This window comes from Oratosquilla oratoria, chromosome 42, assembly GCF_046742065.1.
Source record: "Oratosquilla oratoria isolate Oo_2021 chromosome 42, ASM4674206v1, whole genome shotgun sequence".
In the NCBI taxonomy this organism is placed as follows: Eukaryota; Metazoa; Arthropoda; class Malacostraca; order Stomatopoda; family Squillidae; genus Oratosquilla; species Oratosquilla oratoria.
Window position 1 is genome coordinate 9,386,766 of NC_134818.1, and position 15,293 is coordinate 9,402,058.

General features: G+C 37.9%; 1 protein-coding gene across 1 annotated transcript in view; it reads left to right on the forward strand.

Moving 5' to 3' along the window:
- Positions 1 to 2,761: 2,761 nt before the first annotated feature.
- The window catches only part of LOC143021501 (uncharacterized), a 49,002-nt gene continuing 36,470 nt past the window's right edge, over positions 2,762 to 15,293 (forward strand). The window contains exons 1-5 of the mRNA XM_076179060.1: positions 2,762 to 3,060; positions 6,550 to 6,775; positions 7,974 to 8,211; positions 13,557 to 13,641; positions 13,777 to 13,874. Coding sequence (XP_076035175.1) covers positions 2,924 to 3,060; positions 6,550 to 6,775; positions 7,974 to 8,211; positions 13,557 to 13,641; positions 13,777 to 13,874 — 784 coding nt within the window. The 5' untranslated portion in view covers positions 2,762 to 2,923. The remainder of the gene's footprint in view (positions 3,061 to 6,549; positions 6,776 to 7,973; positions 8,212 to 13,556; positions 13,642 to 13,776; positions 13,875 to 15,293) is intronic.

Here is a 15,293-nt window from a genome sequence, read left to right on the forward strand (position 1 = left end):
TTATTTCAATGAGTGTTTTGAATTTTCAATTTGCTCATTTCAGTTTGGGCTGGCCACTTTTTGGGGGGGGCTAAAGCCCCCCCCCCGGCGCCGCCACTGGACTCACGAATGTATGTACCGCCAAACAGCCGATCAGGTGTAAACATGGAGTGTGCTGCCACCGTGTGAACACACGCGGGGGTGGCGGAAGAGGCGGCGGGGGGTTTGAATGTTCGGTTGAGATCCAAATACGTTCGGTTAAAGCGATGGCTACCGTATTGAGAAAATGTTCGGTTAATGCGATTATTCGGTTAAAACGCGTTAGGATAAGCGCGAGTTTACTGTACAAGGAACCGCCATAGGTAACTTCATGTTCCTGCAATACATCAGCGACATTGGAGACATGATTGGCAGCACTCGCACCAAACTACTGTTCGTCTCCTCTTGCCATTCAATGTATTTACTTAGTTTACTTAGTGAAGTTCCGAGGTCGATCCTCACAGCCGTAGAGGACTACCGCTGCTGCCAGTCCTGTTGTCCCTCCTCGCGAGGGCCAGTTGGTCTGGTATTGAGTTTGGAGAAAACCTACTGATATCTGACATGATTTTTAATCCATGAATATGCGAATCTATGCATACGATAAAAAGTAGATTTTTTTTAACCGATCATATAATAAGAGTTAACCTTAAAGTAGTAGATCGTTGACATTAAGCGCCCCCTAGACGTTCAATATTATTGCGCAATATTTTGGTTTGTGCAATATAATTGATCGTGTGTGGGCAATATTGAAAGGTGCAATATATTGTGTGATTTTCAAAAACTTGAAAATATATTGCGCAAACGGGATAACATTGTGTCGTCTGTAGACTATATTGCGCAATATCCTGTCAGTGTCTCTCCAGCGGTCGTGTAAGGTGGTTGTGTCTCTCCTCAACCTCGCGTTATCATGAGTGACAAGAAAGCCGAAAAAGAATTCATTGCTGAATTTATTGAGGTGTACCGTACGAAGTTGCGGAAATCATTCGGTTCTATCACTCTCAGTTCATTTAGTAATCTTTCGTGTGTGTACTTCTCCCTATCAACAAGCCACTGTTTGTCCCATTTTCTGCCCTTCTGCGAGCCTTTTTTCTTTCCTTATGACTTGCTGCCATAGCAATGATCACGCAACAGAGATCACCGTTAGTCAACATGTTCACGTTATGACGTTCTGGCAAGGACTGACTGTTTGCACAATGTGGTTGCACGTCTGCGCTCACGATTGCGCAATATATTGCACAACCTTCAATATTGCCTCCATACGGCACAATCTTTTGTTCAACCCAAAATATTGTACAATAATATTGACCGTGTAGGGGCCAGCGCCAAAATATTGTGCAACACACATTGCGCAATAATATTGAACGTCTAGGGGCCGCTTTAGCTCGGAGTTTATATTTTAAATAGTATAGCATGTTGCAATCACAGAATTAAGAAAATCTACATTTGACCAATTGGGGCTATCAAGTCGCATATTGAGCATCACTTTCGGATGATATATCGGGAGGTGTCACATGTCATCGTGCGAAGCGGCATGTTTTCACAAACTCGCATCGGGCTTTCTGTGTAGCATTAGCTTATCTAGAAACCGAGAAAATATGTTTAGCTAAATGTCCCGGAAGGCACTCCTAGACTGTATACATCACCATTCCCATGCAACACCACTCGATGTCCAACCTCACAGTCTGACTGGCGCCTACCATATCCGCTCAAATCGCTGAGTTTGCATGTTACCAGCCGAGCGCCCACAAACGGACTCACGAACACACACACATAATGGATGCCATTAGACACGACCCACATAACACACGGAAACATTACATATTAACGAGCCACCCCCTGGATATGTATATATTATGACTTATATAAAAAATATAGTAGGTAATTAGTGGGTTGTCCTAGCCATGTGAGGCGACGGACTTTCAAGGTAGAATTATTAAACAAAAGGATAAAACGCACCTCAAACTTTGCTTAGCCAGCCGTTTCCGGTCAACAAAAAGGCCGTGCATGTCTCGAGAGACAGGTTAGGTGTGAGGTGCTCCAGAGATTAACTCAAAAGAACATTGTGTAAGGTGGTCTAGAGACAAAAATGTATAACCAAGAAAAACGTGTGCCAGTGATGTGTTGTAAAAAGTGACTATAGTGTATACGATGGTATCATGATAAACTCTAATTATAATAAAATAATAAGAAAAGGAGTCGTTGAGAGTTTATCTTGCCCGCACTAAGTCCTGCCTATGTAACCTCCAAGGAAAGGAGGTTACAAGACACTATTTCAATGTTTATTTATCAACAGGGTTTTCACTGCTTCTAGACTTATTTTCAAAACATACCAGTAAAACCTATTTACAAAATATTAAAATAAAATTAAATATATATACATCACGCATACTTCTAAAATTACCCAGATATGAATATAAATATCAATATAAACATATGTATGAATACTGCGACTGTCAAATCAGTCAACATATTCTAGCCTTCCAAGGCGAAAACTGACCATAAACTTGTAAATAATTTGGCGTCCACTGGCAGCTGAAATTAATGACAGTTCTCATTATTACGCAAAGTCTCGCCCTAGATAATTTTTTGTTCACGTTTATCTATAAAAATTGGCAAATTTTCAGGGTGTTAGTATCTTTTCATTGGATTAATGTCGCCAAACTACTGTATATAACAGTATATCGTGTATCATTGTGCCCTTTTCTCTATATTTCATAACTAAAGATGTAGTGATACGAAACCCTTTTGCTTCGTTAAGTTTCTCTTTCCTTGTGGTTACTTCTAAATTCTTGAACATGAGTCACCAGTGATTCCTATTGCAAGGCAACTTTTTGACATGACAACTACAGTAATGCTTCGTAGATGTCTGCCAGTTTCGTTGTTGTTTACATACAGCTAAAAGACAATGGAAGTAAACATAGAACGATTACCCAATGAAATATTATTAAAAATATTTAAATATTTGCCACATGAAGATTTAATCTGGATTGGTACAGTGTGTAGAAGGTTTGACGATTTGTCAAGTGATAAATCTGTTATAGAGTAAGTAGTCCTTAAACTAACAAGAATATCTGTAAGGGTACGATGGAGATATGCCCAAAAATTATTATCTGAAGACGTTTAGGTGTGCAGAAGTTGCATTTTATCTTAACAATAGAGAAAGAGGTAATCTAAGACGACGAATTCACCGTTATATCCTGCATTGCTGATGCCTTTGATATACAACAAGTCAATCACCATATCAAAATTGGAAACAGTAGGCCCTAGGGTAAAGTTTCAGAATTACACAAACTGGATATTCAATATAAAACTTTTGTTGTCCAATAGATCTTAACTTAATATAACCTAACATAAGAGGAAACCAAAGGGCAGCAAAAACCAGAACAGACACAGATAAGATACAGATGAAGTTCTGGAGGAGGCTCACGCCTGTGATTCCAGCTCAATAATCTGATTGCCGTCATTCCTGGCATGTACAGTGGTGGTGGAGATTATTTGTGCTCTGTAATTAAATTTCTGTTCCATATTTTATCTATTCTTGATTCAAATTTTAGAACAGAGGTGGATAAAAATGCTAATGATGTAAATGTCCAATCAGAAACATTTAGAAAGCAACCAACAGCAGTGGCCTGAAAAAATGGCTAATGAAATTTAGGTAAATCCATAGTTTCACCCAACAAACGATTTTGTGATGTGGCTTATGTGTTTCTTGTGGTGAGATATGTTGTGTATTGAATGGTGTACATCATTTCTGTTGCAAATGCGTACTTTTAAAGTAATTATTGAAGTTATGCACTTAAACCTACATCTACCCAACGATCTGGGGGGACCTATGGGAAATCGGGGGTTTTGGGTGGGGAGCACTAATAAATCGAGTAATGTGCGTTGCAAAACAGGTATAGGTGTGGTTATGTTGTTTGGTTAGGTTAGGTTAAGTTTGGTTTGGTTAGGTTACATTATGTTAGGTTACGTTGGTTAAGTTAGGTTAGGTTTGCTTAGGTTAGATTATGTTACATTAGGTTATGTTACGGTAGGTTACGTTCGGTTAGGTTAGGTTAGGTTAGGGTACGTTAGGTTAGGTTTGCTTAGGTTAGGTTAGCTTAGGTTTGGTTAGGCTATGTTACGTTAGGTTTAGTCAGGATAGGTTAGGTTATGTTAGCATAGGTTAGGTTATGTTAGTTTACAGTTAGCAACTCCTGCGCGGGTGGAGTGGCCTTCGCTAAATGTAGTAGATATAGCGAGAAATATTTCGAATCGTTGGTAAACAAACATGGCTATGTTTTTTATATCTTTTTTATGTGTTCTTGTTAATTTTATACCTGTTTTGCAATGCGCATTACTCAATTTATTTGTGCTTCCCACGCAAAAACCCTGATTTCCCACAGGTCCCCCCAGATCATTAGGGAGGAGATGTAGGCATAAGTGCATAACTTCAATAATTAATTACTTGAAAAGTATGCATTTGCGATGGAAATTATGTACACCATCATTCAAGACACAACATATCTCACCAGAAACACATAAGCCACATCACAAAGTCGTTGGTTGGGTGAAACTATAAATGTCCGAAATTTAACTGCAAGGTTATACACATGGGTGAAAATAACAGTAAGTACGATTACAAGTTATTTAGAAATTTGTTAACAAAAGTGGATAGTGAAGAGGATCTCGGTGTAATTATCAGTAATGATCTCAAATCATCTAAGTAGTATATTTCAGCCTCTGAGAAAGCAAATAAGATTCTAGGACTGATTGTGCGATCTTTTGACTTCAAAAAGTCCATCTCACATTAACAAGCTATATAAATCATTAGTTTGTCTACATTTGGAATATGTTCTTTCTGTATAGTCACCGAATCTCATTAAAGACATTGACAGATTGGAAAAAGTGCAACGGCAAGACACAAAACTGATTCCAAATATAAAAAATAAATCATGAAAACGACTAAAACATATGAATCTAATTTCCCTAAAAAGGTGTAGACTCAGAGGTAACTTGATACAGGTCTTTAAGATTCTAAAGGGAATTGACAACTTCAGAATTGACAAAATTTTCACATTGAATGAGAATCAGACAAGCAATAATGGTCTCAAACTCAGGAAATAGATTTAATTTGGAAGTGGGTAGAAACAACTTCACCAACTGTGTAGTTAATGAATGGAATAAACTTCCTGCAGAAGCTGTGCAATGTAATTCAGTTCAAAGCTTTGATTCATTTAGATAAACACCTAAGCAAGATGCTGTAATCCCTGTCTGTACAGGTTGTTTTGTGTATGTAAGAAATATGTAGGAGCCTAGGTTGTTTTCCAAGTCACTGGCTAGGAGAAGGTATGGGAGGACAGGCAACAGAGTACTGACCTCCATATATGAGAAAACAAATTTAAAGTGGTGAAGATAGATCAGAAGGAAGTGGGAGAGTGATAGTGAATGAGTTTCTAAGTTTGTTCTGGAGACTGAGTACAATAGAAATTGGTGTTTGAAGGGAATGGTACTCCTCTGATGGCATTGTTCCTTCTGTAAAGTCAGTGTCACTTTAAGAAAGTGTGTCAAGTTATCACCAGAAGGGATTTAACAATATTTTAAAGTTTTCATGTTTTTAAAACATAATAGGTGGTATTTTTATAAAACCATTCATCAGAAGGAATTTAATGATAAAGTAAGTGGTTTTGTGAAAATAGAGATTATTATACTATAAAAACATGGAAACTTTTAAATATATTGACAATGTAAATTTTGTTTTGGGTTAGGTCTGGTTAAGTTTGGGTAGGGTTAAAAAAAAATCCGATAGGTTTCTTGTTGATTTGAATGAATCCAAGATATGTTAGTGTCTTAAAATAACTTTTTTGTTCATTTTTCCTCACCCAAAATATTTGGTTCCCAACATGAGCCCCCCAATTATTGAAATTAGGAGAGAGGAATATAGAATGATTCCCAATGTAAATGAACATAAAATTTGTGTGAATAAACAAGAATAATTATAATTATTATTTTATTTATTTATTTATTTTTAGAAAACTTTGCAAAGCAAATAACTAATTTTCATCAGGCAGGGGTCTTGAAAGTAGCTGATTTTGACCTCCCAGGAATCAATAGAACTATCCAGGGAGTCACAAAATTGCTGAGGATCAAGAGGGGGTTGATATAGAAGATGATATATCTCAGTCTGGAACTATACTCGAATTTAGAATGAGGTACAATAATTGGAAAAAGAGGTGTGACCCCACAAACATAGCTCTCTTCCTTTCCATTACAATTAAGCACATACAACACATATATACATCAGTCCAATGCTTCTTCCCAGAGATTTTTGGTAGAACTCATGAACTTTTGCAGGCTAGTGGGAGTGAAAACTTCAGGAGTTATTACTGAATATAGTATTAAGTTCTATCTATTTTTGGACCCTGACAAATTCTACATGTCAGATATATCTGGTTTGAGCTACTAAAAGACTATATAATATGGAATATATCTGATTTTTTCAGTGTTGCATGAAAATATGGTACTATAATGTGAATTGTACTCTACTTCCAGAAATGTCAACCTTGATAAGAGCCAGCAGTATATTGAGAAGGATTTCATATGCTTTTTTAGTAAAAAAATTAGATGTCTAAATATTAGACGCATCTCACTTAATAATATATATTGGGTTAGACTACCTAGTTTAGTAGTTAAATTAAACAATTTAGAAACTCTTCATCTTGTTGGAACAACCTTAACATTCCTGCAGTTCAAATGGATTCTCACATCATGCCCAAAGGTAATATTATTACATTTGATTCTACAGCCTTGAAACTTTTAAAAATATATGCTTTTCTAGGTTATATATTTTAGAAAAGATATGCTATTGATTAATATTTTTTTTATATATTGTACATATAATAATGTTTTTTCACCAAAGTGCTATGGAAGCTGCTCATTACAGTGTCATAATAGTAATAATGATAATAGTAATAAAATATCCAGTAAGTTTCATATTAATATTGTTATATCTGCTGTTTCTCCTTTATATATTATACATATAATAATGTTTTTTCACCATAGTGCTATGGAAGCTGCTTATTACAGTGTGATAATAGTAATAATGATAATAGTAATAAAACATCCAGTAAGTTTCATATTAATATTGCTATATCTGCTGTTTCTCCTTTATAAGTCATTTTGTTATATTGTTTATGAGGAAACAGTGATGGGCACCTGTCAATAGCATTCCTGAGAGATGATCACTGGGGGAACTCATCATCCCACTGTCCATTTTCATAACTCAAAACCAATTAAAACACACTAAAAGGGATAGATTGCATCAACAGAAGAAATCTCCTGATTAAAGATGGGAGGGATTTAAGAGGTCATGGGAGCATGTCTAAAGGATGTGAAGAAATACAGTTTTCCATATATATGCATAAATATGTGGAATAGCTTATTAGGTGATATAGCCCAAGCTCAAACAATATATGAGTTAAAATCTAAATATGATAATTGGAAATCAAGGATATAGATTAGGTTGGAACTGTGTATGAATTTGAACCTAAGTATGATAAAAAAAAATAGAGAATAGGTGATGGTACCCTGTGAGCATTGCTCCTTTTCTGTGTACTACAATTAGGTAAATGGAATTAGATAAATACACACACATACTTGTGTGCATGTACATACATCAAGTAATAGATGTATTGATGAACTATGTGTACTTCACAGTCATCTTATGTTGAATTTGGGGGTTGTGATTCACTGTGGTTGCTGGTCGGATATTCCTTTCCACTCTAAGAGCTTTGGGTTATTGGAAGTCTGTCCTCCTTCCCTCAACCCAATGTCATCTCTCGAAGTTGTGGGTTTACAGAACTTATGTGTTGAACTAGTTGCTGTAGCTGCAGGTCTTGTGCAAGAGAAAACCATGGCAATAAATGAACTGGACTTTTATACTATAATTTATTAATTTGTCTTTATCATCATTACAGCTCAAGAAATTATCAATAAGTTGGCCAGAAGACATGCAGACTTATAATAAAAAACTATGGTCTGGTGGTCTTAATGAGGTCAGTGAAGTTCTGAGCCATTTAACATACATCCAGGTCTTAGTGCACACTGATCCATTTCCCTTATTGGTCTTGCTAAACTTCTGCCAGGGCCTGGAAGATATCATTATCACAAATCATCATGCCCGAGCTTCTTTGAATACTCCAGGCATACTGAACAGTAAGTATTAGTATTAGTGAGAAATGTGGAGATGAGACAGAATGGGGCTGGAGAGAGAGCTGGGGTTGTTTTTGTGTTGCATACTGGGCTTTGTTTGAGTGATATGGTGTGAGAGGTGGATGGATTCAAAGGATCTTGCAAAGAACCATGTGCCTATGATTCTTATATGCTACTCTATGGGAAGGATATTGGTTTCTGAGTATAGATGTTCTATTGGTGTTGTTTTAGTGGAGCCAGTTACTGTTCTTGATGCTGTACTTTTATTTTGTGTTGTTTGTAGGCTATCTTTATTTTCATAGTTATTGGATACCATGCTGTAGGTATCTGTATAAGTGTAGTTCTTATAGTTTGATTTCATAGTTGGTAGTACGACTTTCTGTTGTCTGTGACTTTTCTAAGCACATTCAGCTTCGTATTTTCTTCACTGTAAGGTCTCTCATGTGTCGGGGTTAAAGTTATGTATCAAATGGGAGGCCAAGTATTAGGATTTTTGTCCTTTTGGAGACATTAATCATTGAATCTTACCATTGGGTGTTTCTTAGATTCAAGTTAAGGATGCAGACATTCTAATTTACATCAGCCATCATTCTAGCTCATTAGATTAAGTTTGAGTTCATTTGGTAATTGTTTTGTAGTTGTGTTATTGGTTTTATTATTTCTAGGGTACTACATATATGAACAGGTTGGTATTATTGTTTGGGTGGGGAGATTGTGTGGTAATAAGTTGAATAGTGTTGGTGATAGTGTACTGTTGGTGCGAGTCATACTATTAGTGGAAAAATATTTCTCGAAACTCAGTTTTTGAGGTGAGAAATCACACTGGGTGCAAAATAACTATTTAGCCAAGTATAGTACCCACCTCAAGGTTTCCTAGTTAGGGCACATATGCTTTTTAAGGGTTTGAAAATATTTTTGATTTTGTATGGGTCGCCCCCCCCCCCCCTATTTAGTGGGTGACCCATACTGAGTGTGGTGCAACATGTACAATTTAATGAATACCTCTTATTGCATCTAAGATGTAGTTTCATTGAACGTAACAACATATATTTTGAAGAATTAAAAAAAAAAAGTACTGATGTCTCGGGCACCATTTTCTGTGTGGTATGTTATTTCTGTCTGCTTGTGGGTGGACAAGGAGGGAGGGTCATCATGTAAGTGAAGCAGTGGGGGTAAATCAGCTTTGGATGTTGTGCCTTGCTATGTAGGTGCTGTGCCTTGCTGTTTTGTTTCTGACCCAGGCAGTGGGTCTGGGGCAAGGATGGGCCTTTATCCACAAAGAACTGAGATAAATGCAAAAACAAATGGGTGTGGGATGGGTAGCCTTGGTTGGCTACCTCCCTTATAAGCACAAAGAAACCTTTTGGTACACATATATATATATATATATATATATATATATATATATATATATATATATATATATATATATATATATATATATATATATATATATATATATATATACAGAGAGATCGAAAAGTCGCGCACATCAAAAAGAAAACACATCTAAAATATGTAAAATATTGGTTAAACAAAAACTATTAAATGTAAAAATTTATTCAATATGTATGAATCAATATGTACAAATTCAAAAAGGATATTACAACATATGCTCAAAATGGCCACCATCTTCATTAATGCATGCCCGAACTCTTTTTACCATATTTGAGGCTACTTTACGAAGCGTGTTTACACTAATGTTGTTAATCTCCGCTGTAATATTCATCTTTAGTTCATCTAGGGTGCGGGGCCTATTTCGATAGACCTTTCCTTTAAGGTAACCCCACAAAAAAAAATCTGGTGATGATAAGTCAGGTGAACGTGGGGGCCACAGTCCCTTAGAGATGATCTGCTCGCCGAAAAACTCGCGTAAAAAATCCATACTTGCTTTGGATGTGTGACATGTAGCCCCGTCTTGCTGCAACCAGCAATAACGCTCACTTTCTTCCAGCAATGCAATAAACTGAGTAATGATGTCCTGGTACACATCACTGTGATACAGCACACCACACTCCAATTTTCTCACAGTGGAAAGGTTTTTCGTGCAAGGAATGAGGATTTTTGGCAGACCAGATTCTTGTGTTTTGGCTGTTGACGTAGCCGCTAAGGTGAAACCACACCTCATCAGTGAAGAAAACACAGTCAAGCTCTGCGACTCCATGGTTATCAACAAATGACCGAAACCATCTACAGTACTCTTTACACTTTATTTTATCTGGTGGCTTCAATTCATGAACACAGCGAACATGATATGCACGTAAATTTAACTTTTTCATCGCTTTCTGAGCACTTCCATATGAAATCTGAGATTGTGCTGAAAGTCTCCTCAAACTTATTGAAGGCGAATGCTGCATCGCATCTCTAACTTCACCAAGTTTAGCATCAGTCAGAATTTTTGGTCTACCGGTTCTCTTCTTGTCAGCTACAGATCCTGTTTCCCGGAAACGGGCTATTAATCTTGTGGTTGTGGAAATTTTAGGCACTTTGACACCTGGATATTTTTCACGAAATTCATTTACAACACATGCATATGAACGACTAGAAAAATAATGTTCAACAATAAAAACTCGCTGCTCTTGGGAAAACGACATGTCTACTGTGCATAGAACTTCACTATGCTCACAACACCATGTGACTGAACCAATACAAATCACGTGCATGTTTCTTGTTGATACCCCTGTGGTGCCATCTTGCTGTAGTAGATGGAACTAACTCGATTAAATTTCCCTATACTAGCTATTTTATTTTGATGTGCGCGACTTTTTAATCTCTCTGTATATATATATATATATATATATATATATATATATATATATATATATATACATATATATATATATATATATATATATATATATATATATATATATATATATGTATAAGTAGATGTGATGGGAGAGGAGAATGGAGGAGAAATAAAAAAAGATGAGATGCAAGTAGTTTGTTGGTGAGGTTTAATGTGTATCTAAGGGTAGAGTGTTGGAGGACAAAAGTGAGTGTAGTAGTTTCAGAGGGATCAGTTTGTTGAATGTAGTTGGAAAGGCTGATGGGAGGGTTTTGATTAAGAGGATTAGGAGAGGAACAGAAGGAGCAATTGGTGAGGAATAGTGTGTGTTTAGAAAAAGTAGGGTTTGCGGGGATCAAATTTTTGTTTTAAGGCATTTATGTGAGAAAACTTTAGCAAAAGGTAAGAATGTTTTTTGGGCCTTTATGGATTTGGAAAAGGCTTATGATAGGGTAGACAGAAGAGCACTGTGGGAGGTTTTACATACATGGAATTGGAGGAAGGCTGTTAAGGGCAATCAAGAGTTTTTACAAGAGTAGTAGAGTCTGTGTTAGATTTGGAAATGGAGATAGCAAGTGGTTTGAGGTAAAGGTGGGACTGCAACAGGGATGTGTGATGTTGCCATGGCTGTTCAAAGTGTTTATGGATGGGGTGGTGTGGGAGGTAAAGGTGAGGGTAATGGGCAGGGGACTGGAGATGGTTAAAGCAAATGGAAAAAATGGGAAGTGAGCCAGTTGGTGTTTGCTGATGATTGCAGTAGAGTCAGAGGAGGGTATAAGGGAGTTAGTGACAGCTTGGGAGGGGTATGTGATAGGAAAAAGTTGAAGGTAAATATGGGTAAAAGTAAGATGATGAGATGTACAAGGGGAGAGGATGGCAGTGGGTTGGAAATAAGTCTTATAGGAGAGAGGCTGGAGAAAGTGGATAGTTTTAGATATTTGGGGTTACACGTGGCAGGAAAGGGACGAGTGGAGGTGGAAGTAAATTGTAGACTTAGAGAAGCGAGTTAATGCCTTTGGGGGGTAAAAAGTGTCATGAGAAATAGGTATTTGGAAATGTATGCAAAAAGGAGACAGTACTATATGGGGCAGAGACCTGGAATTTACGAGAGGAAGAGAGGAAAAGTTTAAATGTGTACAGGATGAAATGTCTTAGAAGTATGGTAGGGATTACAAGGTTAGATAGAGTGAGAAATGAGGTGAGGAGGAGAACTAGGTTGGAGAAGGAGATTGCAGATAGGGCTGATGAAAGTGTATTTGGATGGTTTAGACCAGTGGTTCTCAACCTTTTTTTGCTCATGCCTCACATAATCACCTTTAAAATCCTGATGTCCCCCATGTGGTGATATACAATTCTTATCATTTAAAAAAAAAAAAACTCCCCTTCAGCTGAAAAAGCATAAAACCTTGATTTAAAACCAGTTCCAAAGATCGAGGCATCAATGAAAAATAAAGAAACAAAACAAATTGAATAAAATAAAGATTAAAATATTTTTGACCCAGACTTCCTCAGTTGCCTTCAATTGCCCATTAAAAATCATATTGCCCACCTGAAAAACCAAATTACCCACCTGTGGGGCTTATGCCCCATATTGAGAAGCACTGGCTTAGCCACATAGAAAGAATGAATGAAGAAAGATTTGTGAAAGAGGTGTGGAAGGCAGAGGTAGAGGGAGTGAACTTGAGGGGGACAACCAAGGATGGGATGGATGGATGGGGTGAAAGGGACATTGAACAAGAAAATAGGGGTGAGTGGAGAATGGCTACAGTATAGATGATACTGTGATGCAAGGAAGGGAAGGGGTGGGGGATGGGAGGGGTAGGGAGTGGGTGTGTATGAATAATATTTTGATCCAGCCCAAAGGGATTTCTCCCAGTCTTCTCTTTTTTCTGCATAAGGAGATGGGGAGGGGGGGTTGCCAATTAAGTGAAGTGGCCTTTCTGTGGATATACTGTGTCTTGCTGCATTGCTTCTGAACCAGGGCAGTGGGCAGGGTATAGAGATGACCTGTCATCCATGAAGAGCTAAGATGAGAGGGAGGAAGGGGTGGTGGATGGGAGTGGAATGGGTAGGAGTGGGTATTTGCCTTTTAACTTGGTTACATCCCTTGTAAGGGGGAAAAAGCCCTTGGTATATAGATGGATATTACCCATCAATACAGTACATTGCTCCCAGGTAACTGGCAATAGCCACAAGATTAGCTCACAAGTCATTCAAGGAAGAAATAATGTTGTGTTATGTGGATAAGGGTAAAATAAGGTAGTGTAGGATGAAGGGTTCAGTGACCTGTTGGTGACTGCACATAGATTTTTTTTTTTTTTTTTTTTTGTTTGTATTGTTTTAAAGCTGGATGGTGGCCTGAATGTAGTCATGTAATTGTGGTTCTTTTTTTGTCAAATGAGGCATATAGAATATGATCTTTTTTATTATGATGCAATATTCATTCATATTGTAATGCGAGTGCTCATGAATTCAACTGAAGAACTGGCACTCAGTAATATAAAACACCAAAATATTATTATGTATTGTTATTATAACTAATATTAAACTTTGTTTCTAGTAACTAAAGCCGTACCTGAACTTCCAAACTTGAAGCGTTTGATTATGGATCTTGCTGATGGAGATTTTCGTGTACAGCTTGCTACGTAAGACTGCATTTGATAAATATGCATTATTTGGATACAGCATTGATATATAGTTTTCACAGCTTTCATTACATTAAAACCCATGTTGCTTACAATGCTGCCAACTTGAATTTTGATAAAATTTATTTTATGCAGCCATGTTGCTCAATTCATATTAGATGGATGCAAAAAGTCATCAGAATGGAAAACTTTTTGGATCAATGGCCATCACCAAATCATCATAAGTACTCCAGGCAAGTATTGATACCTTTTCTTTTATCTTGTGTATTTGATTTTAACTATGGTGATTTATCATTGGATGTATGAAGAATGTCTGTTGAAGGAAGGGAAGGGACAAAAGGTAGGTGTGAATGGAGAATGGTTGTAAATGGATAAGGAAATGATGTGGCCTGAAAAAATTCCTTTTGTCCTCTTTATATATTTCTTGTCTATTCAAGACAAGAATTATATAGAGAGGACATTTGGGAATGGATGCTAAGAGGAGACTATATGAAGGAGTGATTGTGCCAACAGCACTGTATGGGGCAGAAACATGGAACATAAGAGAGGAAGAGAGAAGGAGTTTTGAATGTGTTTGAGATGAGGTGTCTGAGAAGTATGATGGGGGTTACTAGGCTGGATAGAGTGAGAAATGAGGAGGTGAGGAGGAGAACGGGGGTGGAAAGGGAGTTGAGAGATAGGGTTGATGAAAGAGTATTAGGATGGTTTGGACACATGGAAAGAATGAGTGAAGAAAGACTAGTAAAAGAGGTATGGAAGGCAGATGTGGAGGGAGTGAACATGAGGGGACGTCCTAGGATGAGGTGGATGGATGGGGTGAAGGGGGCTTTAGGGAAGAGGGGAATGTCTGTTGAGGAAGGATGGGAGAGGACAGAAGACAGGGGTGAATGGAGAATGGTTGTATATGGATGATGTTGTGATGCATGAGGTGGAATGGGCGGGGGGATGGGGATGAGGTAGTATGTGTGAGCAAAATTTGACGCAGCCCAAATGGATTTCTCCCCGTCTTCTCCTTTTATGCATGGGGGGATGGAGAGGGGGGGGTCGCCGATTTAATGAAGCGGCCTTGCTGTGGATGTGCTGTGTCTTGCGACACTGCTTCTGACCCAGGGCAGTGGACAAGGTGCAGGGATGACCCGTCATCCAGGAGGTGCTAAGATAAGAGGAAGGGTGGAGGGGGTGTGGAGTGTATTAAGGGATGGAATGGGTGGGAATGATTTTATGCCTTTTCCTTTTTGGCTACCTCCCTTGTAAGGGGAAAAAAGCCTTGGTATATGTATGTATGATATATTTCTTTAGTGGATGAGGGGTAGGGTTCCCATGTAATGAAGCAGTGGGGATAAACCAGTTTCAGCTGTTCAGCTCTACTTTGGAGCTGCTGTGTCTTTCTTCAGTGCCTCTGACATGAGCAAATGTGATAGGGGACACACACACACACACACACTTCAACGAACGGACAGCTTAGAAGACGTTCTGAAGAAAATTGAAGTTTCGTGGATCCCAACGCAAAGAGAAGTGCCTATTGTATTTACAGGGTGGGGGGAAATTGCTCGTGGGGTAGTGGGAAAGTAGGGAAAGAGGAGAAGGGGAGGGATTGCTGAAGGAAATGAGGAAGGAGAGGACTTGGCCCAGGCAGACAGGCGAAAGGTAAA